Source organism: Arvicola amphibius, chromosome 10, assembly GCF_903992535.2.
Source record: "Arvicola amphibius chromosome 10, mArvAmp1.2, whole genome shotgun sequence".
Classification (NCBI taxonomy): domain Eukaryota; kingdom Metazoa; phylum Chordata; class Mammalia; order Rodentia; family Cricetidae; genus Arvicola; species Arvicola amphibius.
The window spans coordinates 98,967,240-98,992,738 of NC_052056.1; the positions used below are offsets into that span (position 1 = coordinate 98,967,240).

Genomic DNA, 25,499 nt, shown 5'->3' on the forward strand with positions numbered 1-25,499 from the left:
CTTCCACCTCCTGGGCGCTGGAATGACAAGTGTACGTCACCACCCTTTGTCATGGTCACTGTCATCACCACGCTCACCTTCCTCCTCTCTCTCCAACAATGCGAACAACACCGCTTACACTGCTGTCGTTCTAAACTTCAGCGATGCAATCAGAGCTGTGCTGTGGTGGCGCAGGCCTTTAATCCCAGCACCAGGGAGGCAGAGGCAGGTGGATCTCCAGGTTCGAGACCAGCCTGGAAACCCTGTCGGGGGGTGGGGGTGAGCAAAATATCAAAACCAATGCAGTCACAGTGTCTTGCCCTTTCTGGCCAGGTATCTGCTTGCCAGGCTTCCTTGGTCTTCCTTTTCTGCCCTGTTTCCATGGATCCTGTTTAGGCTCAATGTGTTACCCTTGCTACCAGAGCCCAGACATGCTCCTAGTGTCCCTGTCACACAGTTGTCTCCTGAGGACAGCATGTTTCCACAGGAGGTGGCTGTGGCTGGCTCTGTGGGGCCGGGGGTCATATGTGGGGCTGGAGTGGATGCATATGTGGAGAAGATCATGAGTGAGACCTGGTTTCTCTCCATCATTTCCCCACACCTGTGAGGAGGCTAGCGGGCCTGGAAAGCTCTGGGTGTGAGGTGTAGAACTCTCCGCTCAGGCGCAATTGCTCCCTGATACCTGTGTCCTGGCTGCAGCTGGGAGCGAGAGAAGACCCACCCCCACGCAAACACGGACAACAAGAGTGAGAAGGACGAGGAGCCGGGGGATGCTGACGGAGAGGAGGTCGGGGCTTCAGAGCCCCCGGAGGTGGCTCTGGCCAGAGAGGAGGTGAACCTGCTTCTGGCTGAGCAGCAGAAAACCGCAGCCCTCAAGGTGAGGGAGAGGGATGATCCGCCGTGGCAATGGTGCTTATTGTCTGAGCCTGGCGACCCTTTGAGAGTACCTGCCCATCCCATGAAACACAGCAGCTATGTGGTCACAGCCACCCGAGTCTCTGACACAGAGACTTGGTCAAGGACTGGGACATACCTCAGTTGGTAGAGGTTTGCTTAGGAAGCACAAGGGCCAGGGTTCCGTCCCCAGCAACAGGTGTGGTGCCAGACACCCATAATCGGAAGTAGAGGCAGAAGGTCCAGAAGTTCAAGGTCATCCTTGGTCAGACTGGTCGAGTAAGATGCTGAAAGTTAGGTGCTAGTGGCGCACACCTTTAATCCCAGCACTTGGGTGGCAGAGGCAGGCCGATCTCTGAGTTTGAGGCCAGCCTGGTTTACAGACAGAGTGAGTTCCAGGACAGCCAGGGATACATAGAGAAACATGTCTCAAAAAAAAAGAGCTTTTTTAATGAGCTATTTAATAGCTGGCTAGTGAGTAAACTCGGGTTAGGAAAATTAGAGAACTCTTGCTTGAAGAAGCTTTGTGGGAAGGCTAGTGATGCTAGGAACTGGGCAGCTCATTAGCTAAATGCTGGTGGATGTTCTCAGAAAGTAGGAAAAATGTTCAGTGATGTCAAGTTGTTAAAGGCAGGCATTGTTTAATTCTCTTAAAAGCTATGTAACCAAAGCAAGAGGCCCTTCATGTTATTATTACTCCTGCCCACTCCAGTCTAGACTTCTGCCTCCTCACTTCAAATTAATGATTAGATTTCCTACAGCTTTTAAAATAAGAAAGATAAAGCCGGGCAGTGGTGGCGCACACCTTTAATCCCAGCACTCGGGAGGCAGAGGCAGGCGGATCTCTGTGAGTTCGAGACCAGCCTGGTCTACAAGAGCTAGCTCCAGGACAGGCTCTAAAGCTGCAGAGAAACCCTGTCTCGAAAAACCAAAAAAAAAAAAAAAAAAAAAAAGAAAGAAAGAAAGAAAAAGAAAATAAGAAAGATAGCTTGACAGTGGTGGCATACATCTTTTATCCCAGCACTCAGACTCAGGAGGCAGAGGCAGGTAGATCTCTTTGAGTTCCAGACAAGCCTGGTCTACAGAATGAGTTCCAGGACAGCTAGGGCCGTTATACAGAGAAACCCTGTTTTGAAAAACAGCAGCAGCAACAACAACAACAAGAGGAAGATAGATGCTTGTTGTCTAAGCCAGTGATGTGCTCAGCTAGGTGATATGAACATCAAGGGCAAATTCAGATATCAACAAATGATGGAACCTGCAGAGGTGAGCCTGTCAGTCAGGAGCCTACAGAGGTGAGCCTGTCAGTCAAGAGCCTGCAGAGGCAAGCCTGTCAGTCAGGAGCCTGCAGAGGCGAGCTTGTCAGTCAATAAATGATCAATTAAAAAAGCAAGGTTTTAAGTATCTAGCTGGAGGCCAGGCCCTGGGGCTTCAAGGAAAACTGGCTGCATCCTGTGCCCCAAGCTCAGAGCTGAGGGAAGAGACACAGGTGTGACTTGTGGTCAGCGCAGCAACAGCCACTGCAACAGGTGTGAGTGGGCAGAGGAGGGGCTGTTTCTCGGCTCAGGAGTTGAGGAGAACTCAGGAGGCTGTATGGAGCAGAATGGAAGAGGGCTTCAGAGGAGTCGGGATGGAGTTAGGGAGAACAGAGGGGAGGTTGCTTGGGGAGGAGTTGGGAGGAAGGGAGTGGAATCGGTCCCTGATCAGAAGGAAGGTGTTATCTGCTGTTATCTGCCCATCCCTTGGGGACCAAGACTCTGGGCGTGCTAGGCAGCCTGAGTACCATGTGACTCTCTGGGGCCTTGTGGGGTTAGTTGAGTGGTGTGATCATTTCTTTGCTGAGTCACCTGAGCAGGCTCCACATGAAGGGATACAATCGCTGGGAAGGTGTTTCCTAGACGTGATCAGCAGCATCTCCATCAGATGCACACACACACCCGTGTGACGAGCATACAGAACATACAGACACATACAGAAACAACCATATACCCATAGCTATGTACAGAGAGCGGGAGCCTCGCCTGGTGGGTGTGCAGAACCGAGCTACAGGCTGCAGGTGGATCTCAAGGGCTCCTAGCTCATTTTATACAGGGTGAGCAGTTCAGGGGGCCTACAGTAGACAAGCTGGGCCTGAGCTCTCCCTGTGTCCCCTCACATGCTGACTGAGAGAATCAGGACATAGAGGGTCACCCACAGCTTTGTGAAAACCCTGGAGGCATGTCACAGTGTGAGGTGGGTGGCTCTGGTTTCCAGTATTGAAAAGGTGGTCAGTTCCCAGGAGAGGGGTCTGCCGTTCCATGCCACACATGGCCCCATGCAGAAGTGCTGGGGTGGTTCAGGAGATAAGAGGAGTAGACAAGGTGGCCGAGGGACTCTGTGGTTTCTGCAGGAAGGAGCAGATGGGGTGGGTAGATAGATAGGAAGCAACATTCGACCCCAAACTGGAGCAGCAGTAATGGCCCGTGACTCGTTTAAGGGCTGGGACTGTGGCTTGGTTAGTAAAGCTCTTTCTAGTCTGCACAGAGCCCCAGGTCCCATCCCCAGCACTGACTAAACTGGACTGTTGGTAGGGCACACCTGTAATCCCAGCACTCTGGAAGCAGGAGAATCAGGAGTTCAAGGTCGTCTTCAGCTATATAGTGAGTTTGAGGCTAGCCTGGGCTATGTAACTCTGGAAAAAAAAAAAAAAAAAAAAAAGAGGCAGGGGGAAGAAGAGACTCATCCAAGTTCTGCTTGAGGAATGAAATGAGTTTATTAGGGGCTTCTCAGGGGTGCCTACTAGAATGGCCACATTTTCTGTAAAGTTGCCAACACCCTGTCTACCAAGTTCCCTTTCTTTTCTTTAGAAAGTATTTATTTTTATTTATGTGTCTATGTGTGTGTGAAGGTATATGCATGTGGGGGCAGGTTTCTGAGGCGACCAGAAGAGGGCACCAGATCCCCTAGAACTAGAGATTCTAGGTGATTCTGGGTGATGGGGACAGAACTCACAGCCTCTGTAAGAGCAGTATGTGCTCGTAACCGCTGAACCATCCCACCAGCCCCAGATCTCCTGTTTTTTTTTTTTTTTTTTTTTTTTTTTTTTTTTTTTTTTTGGTTTTTCGAGACAGGGTTTCTCTGTAGCTTTGGAGCCTGTCCTGGAACTAGCTCTTTTAGACCAGGCTGGTCTCGAACTCACAGAGATCCGCCTGCCTCTGCCTCCCGAGTGCTGGGATTAAAGGCGTGCGCCACCACCGCCCAGCTCAGATCTCCTGTATTATGTGATTCTGAGAGTAAAGAATTCCTTGGGGGAAGAAAAGTTTATTTTAGGTCTTATTTCAAGGACACGGTCCTTCCTGGCCGGAAAGGCTTGGTAGCAGGAGCAGAAGTCGGCTGCTCACATGGCGTTCACAGTCAAGAAGCAGAGAGATGGATGCTGGTGCTCAGCTCGTTGTCTCCTTAAGTAACCCAGGACCCCAGTCCAGGGAATGGTGGGTCCCCTGTTTAAGGTGGGTTTTCCCACCTCAAATGCCGTAATCAACAGAGTCTCTCATTGCCACGGCCAGAGGCCACCTCGTTTGCACTGCTGTCCACGTGTGTCTTCTAGTCCTGTCAAATGGGCCTCATCAGTATTCACCGTCACGGTGGGTGGCTCATCGTTAGGTTCAGTAGCCACACATCTCATGAGGTTCACTAACTGGCATCGGTGCTTGCCCCAAGCTGTCCTTGTCTCCCCCAGGCTGGCCTAGAGCAGCGCCTGGCCCACGCCAAGCAGAAGGCCTCTCAGATGGAGAAGCTGCTCCCCAGGCAGGTGACCAGTGAGGATCAGCGGGAGGTGCTGCAGCTGCTGTGCAGGGCCCACGAGCTGGAGGTGGAGAACACAGAGCTGCAGGCCGACAACCTGTGCCGCAAGAACCTGCTGTGCCAGAAGGACTTCGTGATCCAGCGCTACCACCAGCACCGGATGCTGTGCGAGCAGGTCATCCAGGGGCAGCGGCAGCTGATGCAGGGTGAGGCCAGCTCGGACCAACTGGTACTGCGTTCTAGACAGAAAAACCACAGGCCGAGGGCTGGGGAAATGGTTCAGTTTGTTATGCAAGTGTGGGGACTCGAGTTTGAGGCCCAGAACTCATTGAAAAGGCAAGTGTGGTGGCTCATGAATATAATACCATCGACAGCCAGGTGGGAAGTGGGGACAGGTGAATCCCTGGAGCTGGCTGGTAGCTAGGTTAGCCTACTAGGCTAATGGGAGTTCCAGGGTAATGGGAGACCTTGTCCTAGACAAAAGATGGTGTCTGAAGAATGACACTTGGGGTTGCCCCCTGACCTCTATTTACATGCAGGCATGTGCATGCACACGCCCCCCCCCCATGAGATGAAAGGGATTGGGGACATAGCTTGTTGGTAGCTAAAGCCCTGAGTTCAATTCCTAGCACCACAGAAAAGCTAAAAACCCTTTGTCTGAAAACATAGTCCCCCCAAGAGTGTAGCACAGACACTAACCTTCCACCATCCTGCTTACTGTGACTGGCCCCCTGTACCTACTCCATCCCTCCCACCCTTCCTATCCCCCTTCTTTTCCCCTCACTTTTTCTCCTCTACCTTTTCTTTCTTCTCTTCCTTCCCAGAGTTACGTTGTTTAATTCGTGCTGTCTTCCAACTTATAACCCTCCTGCTTCAGATACCCTAGTGTTTTTTTTTTAATTTGTTTATTTATTTTGAGATAGAGTCTCACCGTGTAGCCCTGGCTAGTACTTGCTGTGTAGACCAGATTGGTTCTAAAGTCATAGAGAACTCTGTGTTCTCTTTCTCCTAAGTGCTAGGATTAAAGGTGTGCCACCATGTCCAAACTTGTCTTCACTTCTTAAAAATATTTGCTTTGTTTTGCATTGTGTGTGTGAATGCGTGTGTTTGTATGTGTGCACATGTACATAGGGTGCACGTGTGGATATCATAGGCCAATATCTATGTCTTCTTGTACTACATACCACCTTGTTTCTTGAGATAGGGTCTCATACTGAACCTGGAACTCACTGTGTAGACGGACTTAGCTGGCCAGCCAGCCCCAGGGATCTTCCTGTCTCTGTCTGCTCATTGCTGGAGTTAAAGTCACGTACTGCTATGCCATACCCTTTCATGTGGGCACTAGAGACCCAACTCAGGTCCTCATGCTTGTGCAGAAAGTACTTTCCTCACACAGTCGTCTTTCCAGCCCTTTTTTTCTCTCTAAGACTAGATCTCTTTGTGTAACTCAGGCTGTTCGCTAATACACAATCCTCCTGCCTCTGTTTGGGATATTTCCTGTGAATTCAATCATGTGATCTTTGGTGTCTGATTTCTTTCACTTAGCATACCATTTTTTAGACTCATTCATGTAGCAGATACCATACAATGTCATTCCTTTTTGTAGCTGAGTCATATCCCACCACACGGACAGCCCATGTCTAAGAGCTCATCTCTTCATGGTGTCCCCATCTATGGTTATTGTGAACAACACTTTGGAGAGCATTCACATTCAGCTTTCTTTTTTTTTAAATTTATAGAAACAGGGTTTCTCTGCGTAGCCCTGGCTGCTTTGGAACTCACTCTGTAAACCAGGCTGGCCTTGAACTCAGAGATCCGCCTGCCTCTGCTGGGACTAAAGGTGTGTACCACCACTGCCCAGCTATCTTTAGTTTTATGCATTACACCTCTTTTCGGTTCTTTTGGGTGTATGTACCAGGAGTTGGCCTTTAACTTTCAATTAAAATTTTGTTTATATTTTGGAGCCATTATCAGTCTTTTCTCGCCCTCTCTTTCCTTCCCTTTCCTGTTTTGGTGATGCTGGAGATGGAACCAAGGGCATGACCTGTGCCAGGCAAGCACTCTACTACTGAGCTATGTGTCCAGCTCAATACTGTTACTTTATGATTGAAAGGAATATGTCAGCACAACACAAAAAGATGTGTTTGTTTGTTTTCAAGATAGGGTTTTTGTATGTAGCACTGGCTGTCTTTGAATTCTTTTTATGGACCATGCTGTCCTCAAACTCAGAGATCTGCCTGCTTCTCATTCCCAAGTGCTGGAATTAAAGGTGTGCACCACCACCACCTGGCCAGAAAAAGACTTAAACTTCAGTTGGGGTGTAGCTCAATGGGAGAGTGTTTTCTTGGCATGTTTGACATACAGGATTTACCAAGTGTGATGGTGTACATTGTAATTAAAAAAAAAAAAACAGCACACGAGAGAAAGATGCCTTGAGGCAGAACTCATGTGGAGGGGTTTTTATTAGGGAAAAGGGAAGGGGAGGGGGAAACCAATCTCTGGGGACAGGAGCAGCAGAAGAGAAGAGAGAGGCAGAGAGGGGGAGAAACAGAGAGACAGGCAGAGAAGCAGAGAGAGAGAGGGAGAGAGAGAGATAGGGAGAGAGAGGGAGAGAGAGAGAGAGAGAGAGAGAGATGGGAGGTGCACTTAGTGGCTGCAGCTGAGGACATATGGACATATCCTGTCAGGAGCCCAAGGGCAGGCCAGTACAGATGCCTAAATGCTAAAGTGTACGCTTTTAATCCATCACTCAGGAGGCAGAGGCTTATAGATATCTATGAGTTCAAGGTCACCCTGGTCTACATAGTTAGTTCTGAGCCAACCAGGTCTGCACAGTGAGACCCAGACCACATCCCCTAAAGACCCTGAACTCCGTTTTTGTTATCACACACAAAAAATTCATCATAAAATAATTAAAGTAGAGCTGGGGATGCCGCCCAGTCGGTGGAGTGCTTGCCTAGCATTTGTGAGGCTCTGGGTTCCATTCCCAGCACTATATAAACCAAGGATGGTGCTCACACCTGTAATCCCAGCACTTGACAGGTACTGGCAGGAAGATCAGGGGTTCAAGGTTATCCACAGCTACATAGTGAGTTCAAAGCCAGCCTGGACAACATGAATCCCTGTCTCAGAAAAAGTACACTAAAATGGATGGGAATATAAAAGATAGTATACTGGAGAAGAAAAACTGTCTAGGAAGTTCCTTTCCTTCAAACATTCCAGGAAGGGTGTTGCCCCTTTTGGCACACGATGGTGGTTTTCACATGGCCTGAGGTGGCGTGCTGTACTACATTCTGATGGCTGCTTTCTTTGCTCCCTCAGACAGTGGCATTTCAGCCCCAGAACCTCTGGAGCAGCAATACCAACTGTACCTCCGGGAACTGGGCGAGGGCACATTGGACCGCCTGCTGCTGCAGCTCTCAGTGATGTCCAGCTCGATCCAAGTGAGCCTCACTTCCCCTACCTCTGCCCAAAGCCATGATCGACAGCATCCCCTGATTCTTTGCCCTAGGCCAGCCTGTGCTGGGCTGTTCTAGGCACCAAGGACATGAGGAGAGAGACTAAGGAGACATTCATGGACCAAGTGCCCAGAGTCAGTTCCAGGGGGAGCATGTGCTGAACCACAGGCTGCATAGTCAGACAGGGACCAGGACCAGAGGATGAGCTGCAGAGATGACTCAGTCAGTGGTGTGCTTACTGTGCAAGCATGGGACCCAAGGCCCTGACACAGTAAAAAAAAAAAAAAGGAAAGAAAGAAAGAGAGAGAGAGAGAGAGAGACAGAGAGAGAGAGAGAGAGAGAGAGAGAGAGAGAGAGAGAGAGAGAGAGAGAGAAAGAAAGAAAGAAAAGGCCTGTTACCCTTTACCCCAGTGCAGACCCAGGTTCAGTGAGAGACCCTTTCTAAAAAAAAAAAAAAAAAAAAGAAGGATGATTGAGGAAAGCACCCAAAGTCTACTTCTGCCCTCTATACGATGTTCTGTGCATGAACATATGAACATGTATGTACACATACAAATGCATAGTGCACAGTACACACATGCCAAGTAGCTAGGGGAGTTCAGCAGGTTTAAATACCATAGCCTGTCCACTGAGCTAGTAGAGCAGGATATCCTGGAGATCTGGGTGGGTCTGGGTGCTGTTCCCTTGGGTCCGGCCTCTACTGCTCTCTCCCTGATCATGCCTCTAGTCCTTGGCTATTCCTGAAGAGTCTGAGGTGAGTCAAAGCTGGTGGGAGGGAGTCCTGAGCATTGCCTTCCTGTCTCAGTGACTCTGGGATGCATCCTCTGGGGAACTCAGAGAAATATTTGAATTTTCCACTCTTCCTCTGGGTTCCTGCAGGCTCCTGTAGGGAAGAATAGTTTCAAGTTCTCTCTTTCTCTTGGTTTTTTGAGACTGAGTTTCTCTGTGTAGTCCTGACTGTCATGGAACTCACTCTGTAGACCAGGCTGGCCTCAAACTCAGAGATCTGCCTGCTTCTACCTCCCTAGTACTGGGATTAAAGGTGTGCACCAACACCACCTGCCTTTGTTTTTTTGTTTTTTGTTTTTTCTTTTTAAAGAGTGTTTTGGGGAAAAGCTATTTAGAAAGGGTCTAGTTACATAACACAGGCTGGTCTGAAACTTGCAATCCTCCTGCCTCAGCTTCCCAAGTACCAGGATTGCAGGTGTGAGTCACTATACCTGGCTCTAATGTTTAGCAGTTCTGGATCCATGTCATATTAGAGTTCTCATTGGCCCTTAGACAAGACAGTCTGCAATTCTCCATTATCAAATCCCTCTCCAGAGAGGGTCTGTTTGTTGTCGTCAGTGGGCCTGTATCAGCTTATCGTTGTCCCCTCATGACATAGTTTACATTCCAGAACACTCTTGATTTCTAATTCTGTGTGTTTGCACCAACAGGTAAAACAAATATTGACCACTGTAGGACCACACCAGGCAGGATACCTGCCCGAAACATCTCATGCTTTGCTGGTTTTCCGTCCCTCTCCACTGGTTCCCAATAACCAGGGATCATTTGTTGTTCTTGTTACTTTGAGATGCTAGGGATGGAACCCAAGCCCTTGTGAATGCTAGGCAAGCAGTCTACCCCTGAGCCATGCTCCTATCCCCTCACTGGGGGATTCTAGGCAGGGGCTCTACCACTGAGTCACACCCCAGCCCCTCACTGGAAATTCTAGCCAGGTGCTCTACCACTGAGCCACACCCCAGCCCCTCACTGGGGGATTCTAGGCAGGTGCTCTACCACTGAGTCACACCCCAGCCCCTCACTGGGGGATTTAGACAGAGACTCTACTATTGAACAATGCTTCCACCCCTTCACTGGGGGATTTAGGCAGGCACTTTGTCATGAACCTAATCCCTAGTGGTTTTTGCTGTTGTTTAGATTTATAGCATGTGTAAGTATGTGTGTTTTTGTGTGTGTGTGTGTCTCTGTGTGTGCCCTGACATTGGAGTTACAGGGTCTTGTGAATTGCCAGACATGGGTCCTGGGAACAAGACTTGGTCCTCTGTAAGAGCAGCAAGTGCTTTTATCCCATGAACCAACTCTCCAGCTGCACTCCCCCCTCCCACTTCCCAGCCCACATTTGATTTTTGTGCCTTTGTCTTTTCCCAGTCTGCAGTTCAGCCTGGGATCTGTGTTTTCTTTAGCCATTGTGTCTCCTTTATCTCCTCAATCTGGAAGAGTCCTTAGCTTCTCTGCCCCCCATGCCTGACACTTGAGGGTGCTACTGGGCTGCTCCCAGGATGGCCCTTACTTGGGGCTACTGGGCTGCTCCCCAGTATGGCCCTTACTTGGGGCTGGCCTGGCATCTCATGATCAACTTGATGAGCTGAGTGTAAGGGTCACACACATGGACAGAGAACACTGAGCCCAGGGCACAGAGTGTGTCTTATTAACCTTGATTTCTGGATTGAGGTGGTGCTTGATGCTCTTTCTCCATGAGTGTGTGTGTGTGTGTGTGTGTGTGTATGTGTGTGTGTGTGTGTGTGTGTAAGAGACAGAGAGACTCGGAATGCTGAGGATGCCACTCAGAGGCCACTGACCTGCCCTCAGTCCTACTTGTTGCTCTTTTTCTGTGAGTATGTGTGTGTGTGTGTGTGTGTGTGTGTGTGTGAGAGAGAGAGAGAGAGAGAGAGAGAGACTCAATGCTAAGGATGCCACTCAGAGTCTTGTGGTTGGCTCTGCCACTGACCTGCCCCCAACCCTACTGCTCTTCTGAAAGGACTGTCTCTGGCACGTAGAGACCACACGTGCCTTTGGCTTTTCTGAAACTCTGCTTAGCACACTGGGCTCTGGGCTGGTTCTCAGCACATGGAAGCCACTCACAGCACAGGGCATCCCCTCACTGACACCTGCGCATCTCTAGGGTCAACTTCTTCAAGCAGATGCCCAGGGTGCAGGAGCAGCCTTTGGAGTTCTCGCCAGGGTGGCTAAGTGGACCAGTGGGAGGAGACCGTTTGGTGTATTTACCGCAGTGAGCCTTTTTAGCCCTACTCTCTCTGGTGTCATCCACATGTTGGCCTCTGCTGGTGACAGATGTGCTAAAGATTTCTCAGTGTCTGAAGGATGCCAGGACTCCGTATCTCCTGGACTGCTCAAGGCCCATGGACAAGCCTTGTTAAACCATCAGCTGTACCTGCAGAGTTCTTCCTTTGTGTGTGTGTGTGTGTGTGTGTGTATTTTTCTGCACATGTGTGCAAGTGCATTGGGGGTGTGAATACCAGAGGACAACCTCATGGACATGACCCCCTGTGCTCTAGGCGTCTCCTGTTTCTGCCTCCTGAACGCTGGAATTATAGATGGAGTGTCATGTTCACCTGGCACTTATGTGGGTGCTGGCAATCCAAACGCACGTCCTCAGGCTTGCATGGCAAAAGCTTTATCCACGAGCCATCTCCCCATTCCCTTTGCTGCCTAGCATTTATTTTTTACATGGGTTCTGGGATTCACTTGGGGCCTTGTGCTTTCAAGGCAAGCACTTTAATGACTAAGCTACACCCCAGCCCCCCTTTTCCTTTCTTTTTTTTCTTTCATCTCCTTACCCCCTCCACCTCCCCCTACTTCTGTTCTGGCTTCGTCTTTGCTGCTGTGATAAAATGCTCGGATACAAGCGCCTGTACTGGAGGAAGGATTTACTGGTCCTATTCCTGGTGTGGCCTCGCACTGTCAAGACAGAAACTTGAACTAGCCACATCTACAGTCAAGAGCAGAGAGGGAATACATACATGCTTGTGTTGTTCCTTTTGCACAGTCCAGGACTCAGGGAATGGTGTTGCCCACTTGGGTCTAAATCTTCCCACATCAATTTGTGTAATCAAGACTTTTCCCACAGGCGTGCCCACCGGTCCCCCACCATGTAGACAGTCTCTCGTTGATGCATTCTTTCCATGGGATTCTAAATTGTGTCTGGTTGACAAATCAAAGCATCCATTTCCCTTCCTTTTTTTTTCCTCCTTTTTTTTCGGCATGGGAAACTATGCATAAAATTTATCATTGTTTTTGGGAGGGAACTGTACTGGCTGGATTTGTGTGTCAACTTGACACAAACTGGAGTCATCAAAGGAAAGAGCCTCAGCTGAGGAAATGCTTCAATGAGATCCAGCTGTCAGGCGTTTTCTCATTTAGTGACCAATGGAAGGCCCAGCCCTTGGTGGGTGGTGCCATCTCTGGGCTGCTGAAAGAAGGTGGGCTGAGCAAGCCATGGGAAGCAAGTCTGTAAGCAGCTCCCCTCCATGGCCTCTGCATCAGCTCCTGCCTCCAGGATCCTGCCCTGTTTGAGTCCCTGTCCTGACCTCCTTCAGTGATGAACAGCAGTGCTTCAGTATAAGCCAAATAAACCCTTTCCTCCCCAACTTGCTTTTTGGGGTTATGGTGTTTCGTTGCAGCAATAGCCTAAGACAGGAGGAACACTGAGGGGTGAACTCAGGACCTTGCATATTCTAGGCAAGTGTTCTCCACTATTTTACTTATACTACACTATTTTATTTATTTTGGTCTATTTGAGACAAGGTCTCACTATGTAGCCCTGGCTGTCCTGGGACTCACTTTGTAGACCAGAATTGCCTTGAATTCACAGAGATCACCCTGGTTCTTCCTTCTGAGTGCTGGAATTAAAGGCGCATGCCACTATAACTTCCATGGTACTAAACAAATCCACACCACTGTGAAGCCATTTCCATCTTCTAGAATCTTCTCTTCTTCCCAAATCAAAATTCTCCATTTCATTATTACTGAATAATAATGCTCTCCCTTCCCAGTCCCTAGAACCCTGTAATACTGTAGTCTGCAGAGTGACTGTCCTAGGAGACTTCCTAGAATGAAGATGGAGCTTCCGCTGTCCCATGATAGATACAGGTTAAGGAGCTGTATAAATAGTAAATAAAATTATTTATTTATAAATTAATAAACAAAATTTTAAAAAAAGAAAAGAAAAGAAAATGGAGCCTGGAACTCTCCAAGCAGGTGCGGCTGCTTGCCCCTGGGTCATGATGTTCTTTGAGCCCTGGTGGAGGAAGAACACCAGCTTTCCCATGGCCCATCAGAGACCTTCGGCTTGGTGACACTGTCTCCTCTGTCCCTGATGCTTTGCCTCTTCTCTGCTTCCAGGATGGCTCCATTATGAACATATCACCCCCACCGCCTGAAGAGACCAGTGGAGAGCCTCCGGGTGACAGGCGGGACCTCCCATGGGGTGCCACATTTGAGCTGCCTCAGATGCTCCTAGAGAGAGACAGGTGGGCACGGAGCCTGGGCGAGAGTGAAGCTAACAGCAGGTCCTGGGTGGGGCTGAGGCCGTGGTTCTCGGGGGCTCACCTGGAAGCCCACGTTCTCTCCGCCAGCCGCCTGTCTCCTGTCCTCTTACTGAGCCTGTCTTAAACAAAGGAGGTGCTAAGTAGATAACTTAGAGGGGAAAGGGTTTGCTTTGCAAGCACAGGGAACCGAGTTCAATCCCTAGAACCTACATAAAATGACTGGGCCGGATGGCACATGTAAATTACTGTCTCTGTGTTGAGGAGGTGGAGGACAGGCGGCCGCCTTCGCGTTCCCTAGCCCAGCCAGCCGCACCTGCTTGGAGAGTTCCAGGCTCCATTTTCATAACAGCAAGGTGAACAGAGTCTGGAGAATGACAGTTGGTATGTCCTCTGTCCTTCGTATGAACACACATGCATATATACTTCCTCCTCATGCATCTGCACAGACGTGTGCCCATGCATACATATATACACACACTTAAAGAGTAGACTCGGGCTGGAGAGATGGCTCAGAAGGTTAAGAGCATTGCCTGATCTTCCAAAGGTCCTGAGTTCAATTCCCAGCAACCATATGGTGGCTCACAACCATCTGTAATGAAGTCTGGTGCCCTCTTCTGGCTTTCAGGCATACACACAGACAGAATATTGTATACATAATAAATATTTAAAAAAAAAAAAAAGAAGAAGAGTAGACTCATTACAAGAGGTACCAGCTGCATGGGACAGTGGTGAGTTGAGGCATTTGACAAGTCTGAGGCTGGAAGTGGCCTTTCCGTTTCCTAGGTGTTTCTGTCCAGAGTGTGTTCAGTGCCACTTAGCCCTACCCTCAAAGCCTTCCTCGCTTTCCTCCTCTATCCTCTTTTTCTGTGGCACTTTCCAAGATGAAAACTCACCCCAGTAAGTTCAACACCCATGGGCTCTGTCTGGAAGTTTAAGAGTTCACATCTGGGCCGGGCAGTGGGGGCACATTTCTTTAACCCCAGCACTTGGGAGGCATAGACAGACGGATCTCTGTGAGTTCAAGGCCAGCCTGGTCTACAAAGTGAGTTCTAGGACAGCTAGGACTGTTACACAGAGAAACCCTGTCTCGAAAAAAAAGAGTTCACGTCTGACCAATTGACAAGATTATCTGTCACTGCAGCTGCCTTAACAAAGTGTGATATGAATGTGAGACATGAATTGTCTCACAGTTATGGAAGCCGGCCAGCTTAGCTGCCCAGAGGTGTGACAGAACCTGGTAAGGGCCTCTTCCTGGCTGGAAGATGGCCGACTTCTTGCTGTTTTCTTACATACTAAGGTAGGACAGAGAGGGAAGGAGACAGAACACAAAGGTGACTTCAATATCTTTTTGTTTACTGTTTTGTTTGTTTGTTTGTTTCTGTCCTGAGATAGGGTCTCATGCAGCCTAGGCAGGCCTTAAGCTCACTATGTAACCAAGGATGATCTTGAACTTATAGTCCTCCTGCCTCTGCCTCCCCAGTGCTAGGATTATAGGCATATCCAGTTTGTGCAGACGGAGCCCAGGGCTTTGTGCATGCAAGGCAAGTGCCGTACTATGTGAGACAGCCTCAGCCTTTTTCCCCCTGTGCAGGAACTAGGGACTGAATCTAGCTAGGCCCTAGTGTTTGCCTGGAGGGCTCCAGGCAGGGGCCCTCACACTGATCCATGATCCTAGTCCCTCACTGGGGATTCTAGGCAGGGGTTCTTACCAAGCCCGTTCGAGGGTACACGTCATTATGGTGGAGAAGACATGACTTCTGCAGTTAAGAAGCAGAGAGGACGCTGGTGCTCAGCTCACTTTGTCCTTTTTATCTAGTCCAGGACCCTGTGGGATGGAGCCACAAGATTTAGGGTGGGACTTCCTACCTCAGTTAACCCGATCTACACAACCCTTCACAGACATGCCTAGAGATTCATTTACATGATGAGTCTCTATCCGGAAAATAACTTGACAAACCCAGACTGAACATCATGGCTGTGTATTTCCGCCTCGTATAGAGGGCAGTGCATGATCCACTGCAAACCTGTGCTGCCTCTTGGCTACCCACAGTAGGTGACCAGCATGGATGAGCCAGCCTAGTCACAGCCACAGCAACACAGCTGAGGCCAACATCTCGCCCAGTGCATGGACTGTAGTGCTCTGGGTTGGAACAGCAGCTGAGGCTGGATCCTAGCTGCCCAGGCTGTGGCAAAGGACCCAGGGCCTCCAGAGTATCTCCTCTTTCATCCACAGTGATGGGAACAGGTCCTCAAAAAGCACTCCACTGTGGAGGCTTGGGAAGCAAGACTCTCTTCTCCCTCCGCCAGCCCTCCGCATCCTGCTGACGCCTCCCATGCTTGAGGTTGGTGTGCAGGGTGCTAGCTAGAGGGAGGCCCCTTCTCAGATAGACTGCATGGGGAGGGACTGCTTCTGGGGTCCCATGCTGTTACTATAGTGACTGTAGGTGACCTGTGCTTTTCTTCCTCAGAAGCCGAATACTCTTGGTGTAAAGAGCCTGGTCTCTAGACTGCCGCCCACAGCTGGTTTGGAGCTGAGACTGCCACAGTCAGCAGGAGAGATGAACAGCCCCCCTCTGAGTGTCCAGGCCCTCAAGGAGATGGCCCTGGGCACCAAGAGCATCGCCCTCATAGCAGCCAGCCGTCGCTGCAAAGTGTATGACAAAGAGGGCAGCTGCTTAGACTCCAGGGACCCCAGCCCTGCAGACTGGAGGTGGCCCCATGCCAGCCCCAGCAGGGACCGCTCTTTGGAGAGGAAGGCAGGGAGGAAAAGGTCACCCTCATTCACCTGGAGCCTGCAACAAGTACGTAGATGTCTGTCTGGTTGCTGGGGTAAAACTGGGGCAGGAGAAGAAGAAGGCAGAGAGCAGATGGGCACTCACACTGTCACACATGTATGGGATCCCTGCATAGCAGAAAAGTATGCGGCCTGACACCAGTCTTTCACAGTGCCTGAGCCCACGGCATGACCCAAACTCACGGTGTCCACTTAATGTTTTGTTCAGTTAAAGCCCTAGAAATGCAGCTCCATGTGCCAATCCCAGGATTAAATATCCTTCCTTCCTTCCTTCCTTCCTTCCTTCCTTCCTTCCTTCCTTCCTTCCTTCCGTGGTACTAGGGATAGAACCCAGGACCTTGCACATTAAGCAAGAAATTTATTTCTGATCCACACCCAGCCCCTCACTGGGGGATTCTAGGCAGGGGCTCTGCCACTGAGCCACACTCCAGCCCCTCATTGGGGATCCTAGGCAGGGGCTCTGCCACTGAGCCACACCCAGCCCCTCACTGGGGATTCTAGGCAGGGGCTGACCACGGACCTATGGCATCAGTTGGTACTTGTAGTTTAATTTAAGGAAAGGGTCATCGGTTGGCTTCAGAATAAGTCTGCTGAGTGGCATGAGAGAATCAATTCCTCGGGTCCACCACTATCATCCGTTTCTGTGCTCCCAGTGTTTGGTAATGACTAGTGACAGAGGGTCTGGCCAACCTACATCCTGCCTTTGGGCACCAAAGGCCAAACCTCTACTAGACACAGGCAGGGTATTCCCTGACGTGAGAGTGATAGAAGACTGGGCATTGTGATGCAGGCTTCTCGTACCAGCATTTAGGAGACTGTGGCTAGAGAATTGGGAGCTTGAGGCCAGCCTGGGCAACATGTTAGGACCCTGTGTCCAAAATACTAAAATAAGTAAATAAATAAATAAAGCAAGCAATCAGCTGATTTGTTCAATATAAAAGAAGGGAAGTAGCAGAAACCAGGGGGAGAGAGAAAGGAGAGAAGAAGCAAGCTTTCCACTTGGAAGACAGGGGCGTTCTCTTACTTGGGGACTGTCTGACTGTCCCACTCAGGCCTTTACCAGACTGGATGACGCCTACCCATTCATGTGTCACTCACCCCTGAGAGCCCCCCCATAAGGAGAGGGGAGGAGTCAGACTCATCCATTCTTTGCTCATTTACTTGGGGCTGGTTCTGCTACTCTGGCACACAGCAGGTATTTTCTGAAAATGACCTCAGCATCCTCTGCCCTTCCTTCCATATACCTTTTCCAAACTGCAGACGACAGAGAAACATCAGCCCTCGACGGAACATCCATCTGAGAGCCAGCTGTCCCCAGCACACCTCCAGCCTCCAAAGCCGTCAGGGAAGAGCTTTTTCCCTGCTGTCCCTGTGGCCTCCAAGATGAAACCCAGTCTCAGTTTTCACGCAGGTATGAGTGGAGTTGGATTTTGTTTGTTTGTTTTTGCTTAGTTTTGTTTTTACTCTTTGGGGGCCCACCACCCAGCTCCTAAATAAATACAGAGCTTTATTCTTACTTATGAATCCCAAGAGTTAGCTTGGCTTGTTTCGAGCCAGTTGTTTTTGTTTTGTTTTGTTTTATCTTAAATTATCCTGTTCCTCTTTAACTGCATTTCGCCTCTAGGCTTTTTAATTTTCTTTATTCTATATACCTTTCTTTCTTTCTCATTCTGTAGCTGGCTGTGTGGCTGGGTGCTGGCCCCTGTTGTCCTCTTCTCCTTTTCTCGTTCCTTGCTCTTCTCTCCACCAACCCCCCTAGCCCAGGTTTCTCCTCATTTCTATTCCCACTGCCTGGCAGCCCTGCCTATTTCTCTCTTCTGCCTAGCCATTGGTTGTTGGGCTCTTTAGGAGTACAATCAGGTGTTTTAGACAAAGTAACACAGCTTTACAGAGTTAAATAAATGCAACATAAAAAATGCAACACATCTTTGCATCATTAAACTAATATCCCACAACATGGGGGGGGGGATCAAAGAAAGAAAAATAAGGTTTTCTGTTTCTCAAGCCATACAAGACAAAGACAGGGAGCAGTGTGGGTTATCTGTCCCCTGCCGGCCATGCTTTTTGGTGTGAGTTTTGGCTTTTGTTTTTCTTAGTTTGATTAAATTGACTGTTGGGTGCATGTGCCAGTGACCTGGCAAGTTAGGTCCATCTGTTCAGATCTGGATGCAGAGTTTACTTCCGTGTAGATATAAGCAGTTGGGATGGATTTGAACTGGTTGAGCATTTGCCTAGCGAGCACGGAACCCCAGGTTCCATTCCCAGGACCATGGATGGGTGTAATGGTGCATGGCTATAATCCCGGCACTTAGGCAGAGGAGGCAGGAGATTTGGAAACTCAAGGTCATCCTTGGCTACATAGTGAATTTTAGGCTAGCCTGGGCTATGTGAGAGCCTGACTCAAATAAGACAAAGAAACTTTTTTTTTTTTTTTAAGAGAAAGGTTTTGCTATGTAGCTCAGTCTGGTCTTGAGACTGTCACCCTCCTGCCTCAGCTTCCCAAGGACTGGGATTGCAGGCATCATTATTCTATTTATAGATGTGGATTTCAATGATCACAGAGACAGTTGGTTTTTAAAGTGCCGCAAATTTTGCGCAGGCATGGAAAAGCCCAGCGCTGAGTGCACCTCTGCAGCCTCAGTCCCCGGGGCAGAAACACGAAGCTCCTATCCAAAGCAATGAGTTTCAGGTTCAGTGAGAGACCCTGTCTCAAAAAACCAAAGTGGGAGGCTGTGTGTGGTAGTACCTGCCTTTAATTCCAGGCAAAGGCCAGCAGATCCCTGTGAGTTCAGAGCCCAGCTTTGTCTGCATGAGTTTCAGGCCAGCCAGGGCTACACAGTGAGGCCAAGTCTCACAAACAACAGACAAAGGGTGAAGAGTGATAAAGGAAAGACATCCGATATTGACCTCTGACCTCCACACCCACGCAAACCCACATACACACACATACACACATATACACAAACGACAAAACACAACAGCACCAGGTGATCCTCCAAGAATTATTACTCTAGGGCCGGAGAGATGGCTGAGCGATTAAGAGCATTGCCTGCTTTTCCAAAGGTCCTGAGTTCAACTCCCAGTAACCACATGGTGGCTCACAACCATCTGTAATGAGGTCTAGTGCCCTCTTCTGGCCTGCAGGCAAACACGCAGACAGAATATCATGTATATATAATAAATAAATTTTTAAAAGTTTAAAAAAATAATTATACTCTAAGCATCTGATCCCAACACTCAGAAGGCTTACACAGAAGAATCACGAGTAGTAGGCCAGCCTGGGCTGCATACTGAGACCCTGTCTCCACAGCGAGTGATGGCTGGTGAGGTGATGTGTGCCTGTTCTGCCAACTCTTGAAGACTGAGTCAGATGGATTGAGAATTTTTTAATATTTATTTTATTATTATGTATACAATATTCTGTCTGTGTGTATGCCTCCTGGCCAGAAGAGGGCACCAGACCTCATTACAGATGGTTGTGAGCCACCATGTGGTTGCTGGGAATTGAACTCAGAACCTTTGGAAGAGCAGGCAATGCTCTTAACCTCTGAGCCATCTCTCCAGCCCTGGATTGAGAATTTGAAGCCAACCCAGACCATTTAGGAAAATCCATCCCCAAATCTACCATTTTCTTCCTCTTCTTTCCCCTCCTCTTTGTTCTCTCTCTCATTCCCTGCTGCTCTTCCTCCCCCTTCTCTGTTCCCCCTCCCCCTCCCCATCTTTCATTCTCCCTTAGCCTCCTGTGGAGCTGAGGAAGAGACTCACCTCTTTCCCACTCCTTAGTCTGGCCTCTCATCTTGGTAGGGCGTTCCAGATAACATTTCCCATTGCTGGTGTCTCCTTCAGATGAAAACACGCTTCATGTGCCGGAGGTCAGCTTCACCTTCCCCAGTGCCATGTGGCAGAGCAACGCAGCCCCTAACCGGCCACCCCTCCTGCCGCGTGACATCCGAGGTCAGTGACTGTACCTTCAAACCTGTGCCCCCATCTCTACCCCACTGGCATCTTGGATATTCGTGTCCCACCTGTGGGAGAACTGGTAGAGCAGCAGCCTCCATGCTATACAGCCTTCCGTGCTCCGGACCTCTGCTGCTTGTGAACTGTTTGGAAGACAGCAATGGTCTCAGAGACAGAGGGTTGGGGGTGACCTGGGCAGTGAGTGGACAGCCTGGACTGGAAGTTGAGCCCTCTGTCTCCCTAGCCCAGCCTTTTCTGCTGACTGGGAGGAGACAGTGGGGACCAGGTGGCTTTCCAAACTGACCTCATCCCAGCCAAAGTTTCCTGGCATTGCTGATGGAGCACTTCACTCCCCTCTCAAACATTTCCCTTAACTTTGAATGAGATGCCTAGTCCAGAGTGAATGGCTGGAAGCTGAGGGTCAAGGGTTGAGGTGGGCAGGAGAGGGCCAGATGCAGCTGGAAGGAGGAGGGTTGGCGGCCTTCAGTGTTGTAGGGGACGACCTAGTTGGGAATGTGATACTTATAGAACAGGCATCCTGCTCAGTTGAGTCAATGGGTGGAAATGAGCGGGTCAAGGGTCAGGATGAGGAGAATTGTGGGGGAGGCATGTCTCAGGGCTCTGTCCTGGGGAGGTGACACCAGGGGACTGGAGTCAAGGATTAAGTGTCTGGGCACCCATGTGAGTCCATTCTCTACCCACTGCACATAGATCCTCCAGGTTTTTTAAAAAGGATTCTCACTGGGGCTGAGGGCATAGTTAACTCTGTGCATGCTTGCTGTTCAAGTGTGAGGACCAGAGACTGATCACTGAAATATATACAATAAAGCCCATTGAGGTGGTGTGTGTTTGTAATCCTAGATCTGAGGAGACAGAGATGGGGAGATCCCTGAGGGTCAGTAGCCTGCCTAGGGCCCAAGGAACGGCTTCTGGGAGCGTACTGTCGTCTCTACGAAGATGTTTATTGTCATGTAGACACATCACACACACACCTGAACACACATGACACACACACACATTATTATTATTATTATTATTATTATTATTATTATTATTTCACTGTATAACTTCAACTCCAATTTATGATCTAGGATAGCACCTTCCCCAGCCATGTATATAGTCACAATGTAGTCCAGACCGCCTGGAAGTCACAATCCTCCTCCCTCATGAGTGTTAGGGTGAAAATCCTGCACCATTGCTCACTCTGGCTTCTTCCTCCAAAGCCGAGGCTCTTGTGGATTGCTTGACTAAGATCCCAGCTAAGGCCCTTCCTCGACAGGAAGCATCCACTCTGCAGGACAGTGGCCAGTCTAGACATCAGTCCCGAGGGTCACAGCCTCATCCCTATGGCTCTAACTCTTCCTGCGCATTACTGAGCTCCAGCTAGGAGGATGGCCACATGAGTGTCCACGTTCATGTCATCTTCATCTCAGATGGAGAAGCCAGAGCTACCCCAATCCCCTCCTGGGGTGGCAAGCATCCTCTGGTACCTTTCGTACCATCTTGTCAACACTTGAACCACCTGATAACCAAGCCATTGAATGAAGTCAAACGTCCCTGGGCTGTTGGACTATCAGGATTTTAGGGGTGGGGGCCAAGTGGGAGGTCCTTCCTGCTGTCTGACCTCACTTTCTGCTGCTGCATCTTACCCTCCCCCACGCTGCTGTTTGCACTAAAGAGTAAAGGGCTGTGGAGGAAGGGCTCTCCCAGGTGCTGACTGGTCAGTCATACACGCTGAATGACAGCTTGCCTAATACTGTATCTCTGAGTGTGAAGGACAGGGAAGGGTCCACACGGGCCCCCATCCTTGTTGCATTTGGCCAGAGCTGCTGGGTATGTTCTCAAATATAGTCCAGAGTGACCAGGGAGCAGGCAGGCCACTTCAGCCTGAAGGGTGAGGAGGAAAAGCCTTGGAGGTCACACGTGATAGCTGAAAAGGACTCTGGTATTGATGAAGTCAGCTGCCTGTCCCAGATGTGTGTGTGGTGTGGTGTGTGTGTGTGTGTGTGTGTGTGTGTAGGGGAGTCCAGGCCTGTGAGCTGCATGTGGTCATGATGGGGCTAAAGACACAGTGTTTAGCGAGTGTTGGATTCTCTTTCACTGGTCTGGCCACAAACTAAAGTCTCCCATCCATCGCAGGGTCTACAGACAGCAGAGGCCGGCGTCACAGCCCACTGCCCCCCAACAATCCCCCCAAGCCTCAGGGTGGTAGTGCCAAGAGGCCAAGGCGTCCCAAGTAGATGGCAGCAGACGTCCAGGGGACCCCAGCGCTGGACCAGAGATGGAGAGTGGTGCAGGACACAGGGATCACCTCCCATGGCAAAGGACCTGTTCAAGACCCCATGCTGACTTTGGGCCTTTCTTGGGTCATTCTGACTGCTGAGGATGCCCCTGGGACTGCTCCATATCCCTGGATTCCGATGACTGACAGCCCATGGCTCACACTCAGGCTGCAGGGGTTGCTGTGGGATGGGAGAATGGGTCCCCATCACTACTGGCCTCTGAGCAGTGTGCAGGTGGTTCTGGGGTGCCAGTACCAGGGAAGACAGGACGGCTTTTCTCCTACTACCTGGTTCTGCCCTCAAGCTCACACAAGCTTCCCACGATTCAGCTGTGCTGACGAGGGAGTTGATGGGAGGTAGGCAAGAGGAAACAGCCAGGGCTAGTGAGATATGTGCACTCTGCTTTTACTGGGGACCTGCATGGGGAAGACCTAAGGAGTTTGAGTCTATTGATAAATTATGTATTTATTTGAGACAGGGTCTTATGTAGCTTAGGCCGGCCTTGAACTTGCAATGTAGCTGAGGATGACTATGAATCTTGATCCTCCTGCCTTCCTCTCAACTTTTGAGACTGTAGCCATGGGCCACTACCCCGGGTTTATATGGTGCTGGAGATATAGCCCAGGACCCTGTGTGTGCTAGGCAAGTGCTCTACCAATTGCCGCATTCCCAAGGCCTTCTGACTTAAAAACAAAACAAAACAAAACAACAACAAAAAAAAAATGGGGTGGGGGGGAGAAGAAACAAAATTTAGTTCCGTGTTTGGCAAGACATTTTCTTTGCCTTGTCTGGTTTTTGTGTTTGATTTTTGAGATGTGGGTATGAGGGGGAATGGTAGAGGGCTAGGGAGTGGTAGGGTTGGGGTGATCAAGCTGACAGGCCAGGAGAGCAAAGCAGTAAGTAGCTTTCCTCTGTGGTTCCTAACTCTGCTTCTGCTTGAGTTCCTGCCCAGCTTCCCTCAATGATGGACTGGCAGCTGTAAGCTGAAATGAACCCTCTCCTCCCCAAGCTGCTTTTGGCAAGGTGTTTATCACAGCAACAGACAGCAGACAAGGATACTGTCCTTTCTTTCTTGTGCTGGGAACTTTCAGGACCAACACAGAGGGGCCAAGGGCTAGGTGGACTGTGACTGTACCTCCTTAGTGTTGGGAGGTGGAGTTGGGCGGCAACTTCACTGACTAGGAAGCAGGTTTTAGACATGCATGTACCTGGCCCAGAAATATTGAACAGATGTTACAGCTGAATTCTGGGGTTGTCCCTCCCTCCCTACTGTGATACTTTATGCCAGGAAAGATGGCTTAGGGCTTTCTTGAAACCATTGTCCATTAGGACTTTCCAAACTGTTGGGGGGTTCTATATTTGGGGGCTTTTCTGGGACCTCTGTGAGCCCTGTTGATCCCACCTCAACTATAGTGAGGTGACTGGGGTGTACCAGCTAGGATCTCAAGCCCCTCAGGCTCAGGTCCGTGGGCCCCAAGTCCCACACTAAGAACCTTTAGAAGCAGTGTAAGGTGACTTCTAAGGCTACAGTAGCAGGCAAACTCTTTCTTTGGGTGTGTATGTATATGTTTTTTTTTAAAGACAGTGTTTTCTGTGTAGCCCTGGCTGTCCTGGAACTCACTCTGTAGACCATACTAGCCTCAAACCCTGAGAGCCACCTGTGCAGGCAAACTTTTTGATTGTGAAGATCTTTCAAAATGTTTATTATAAAATAATGACGCCAGCCCATTGGAGGCTGGAGCTCATCAGTCATGGCTGAACTCAAAAAGAAAAGTGAGTGGAAAGATGACTCAGTGGGTAGAGCACTTGCTGGGCAATTGTGAGGACCTGAGAGTTCAGACCCTCAGAGCGTGTGGAAAAGCTGGTAGCATGAGATAATGCATGTCTGTCATCTCAGTGCTCCAAGCGGGGGACTAAAAGATGGAGACGGGATTTCTGGACATGTGTGGGCCAGTTGGCTGGCATAGGATGGGAACAGGGTGGAAGGCGAGGGCTGACACGGAGGGTATCCTCTGACCCCCACACATACTGATGCCAGGAGGTGGTGGCGCACACCTTTAATCCCAGCACTTGGGAGGCAGAAGCAGGCGGATCCCTGTGAGTTGGAGGCCAGCCTGGTCTACGGAGTGAGTTCCAGGACAGCCAGGCTACACAGAGAAACTCTGTCTCAAAAAGTCAATAAACAAAAATAAAAGAAGAAAGGTGTTGGGATGTTGTTTCAGTGGTAGAGTGCCTGCCTGAGGCTCGGGGTCCGTCCCCAAGCATCTCCAAATAATAATAGTGGTAATGAGAAATAACAGTAGTTAATAGAGGAGGAAGAGGACCAATGGAGGAAGGACAGAAGGGAGGGAGGAAGCGGCCTGTAGAGCCCCCTGGATAGGAGGAGAAACATGGCATCTGTTTGGCCAATGGGCTGTTTATTGAAGAGCGAGCTCTTGATTTGGGGGTGTGCAAGGAGATTAAGAGGCACACTGGTGGCCATAACGTTAGGTGGCAGACGGCTAAGGACCTCTCTGGCTCAAACATTCCTGAGGACAAGCCACTACACCGGGAAGCTGAAGACACACCCTAGACTGGCCTGTGCTTCTGTGGCTCTTGTACAGATGCGTGTCTGAGTCCACAGCTCCCAGAACAAAACTTGACAACTGCAACTTCTCTTAGTTCTGGAGGCTGCCGAGTCCAGGTGAGGGCTGAGGTGTGTCTGGGTTGCAGATTCTTGAGGACCTTTTGTGGTGGGAGGAGGGTATGGGTATGAGAGTTTGGTTTTTGAGGGCACAGACGCCATTCACAAGGGCTCCACCCTCGTGGTCTCATCACCTCCCAAAGCAGTGAATTATTCCTCTTTCCCCGTCCTCTCCAGCATTTGCTGTCAGTTCTTTTTTTTTTTTTTTTTAAGGTTTCATTTTTAGGGCTAGAGAGATGGCTCAGTGGTTAAGAGCACTGCCTTCTCTTCCAAAGGTCCTGAGTTCAACTCCCAGAAACCACATGGTGGCTCACAACTATCTATAACTCCAGTCCTAGGCGATCCAGCGCTCTCTTCTGGCCTCCAAGGGCACTG

At 49.7% G+C, this 25,499-nt stretch overlaps 1 protein-coding gene across 1 annotated transcript in view; it reads left to right on the forward strand.

Moving 5' to 3' along the window:
• LOC119825543 (kinesin-like protein KIF19) overlaps positions 1 to 22,399 on the forward strand; it is a 49,125-nt gene extending 26,726 nt beyond the window's left edge. Inside the window, exons 12-20 of the mRNA XM_038346463.1 lie at positions 679 to 856; positions 4,592 to 4,862; positions 7,978 to 8,099; positions 13,263 to 13,390; positions 15,642 to 15,750; positions 15,877 to 16,209; positions 17,463 to 17,613; positions 20,049 to 20,156; positions 22,299 to 22,399. Coding sequence (XP_038202391.1) covers positions 679 to 856; positions 4,592 to 4,862; positions 7,978 to 8,099; positions 13,263 to 13,390; positions 15,642 to 15,750; positions 15,877 to 16,209; positions 17,463 to 17,613; positions 20,049 to 20,156; positions 22,299 to 22,399 — 1,501 coding nt within the window. The remainder of the gene's footprint in view (positions 1 to 678; positions 857 to 4,591; positions 4,863 to 7,977; positions 8,100 to 13,262; positions 13,391 to 15,641; positions 15,751 to 15,876; positions 16,210 to 17,462; positions 17,614 to 20,048; positions 20,157 to 22,298) is intronic.
• The last annotated feature ends 3,100 nt before the right edge of the window (positions 22,400 to 25,499 follow it).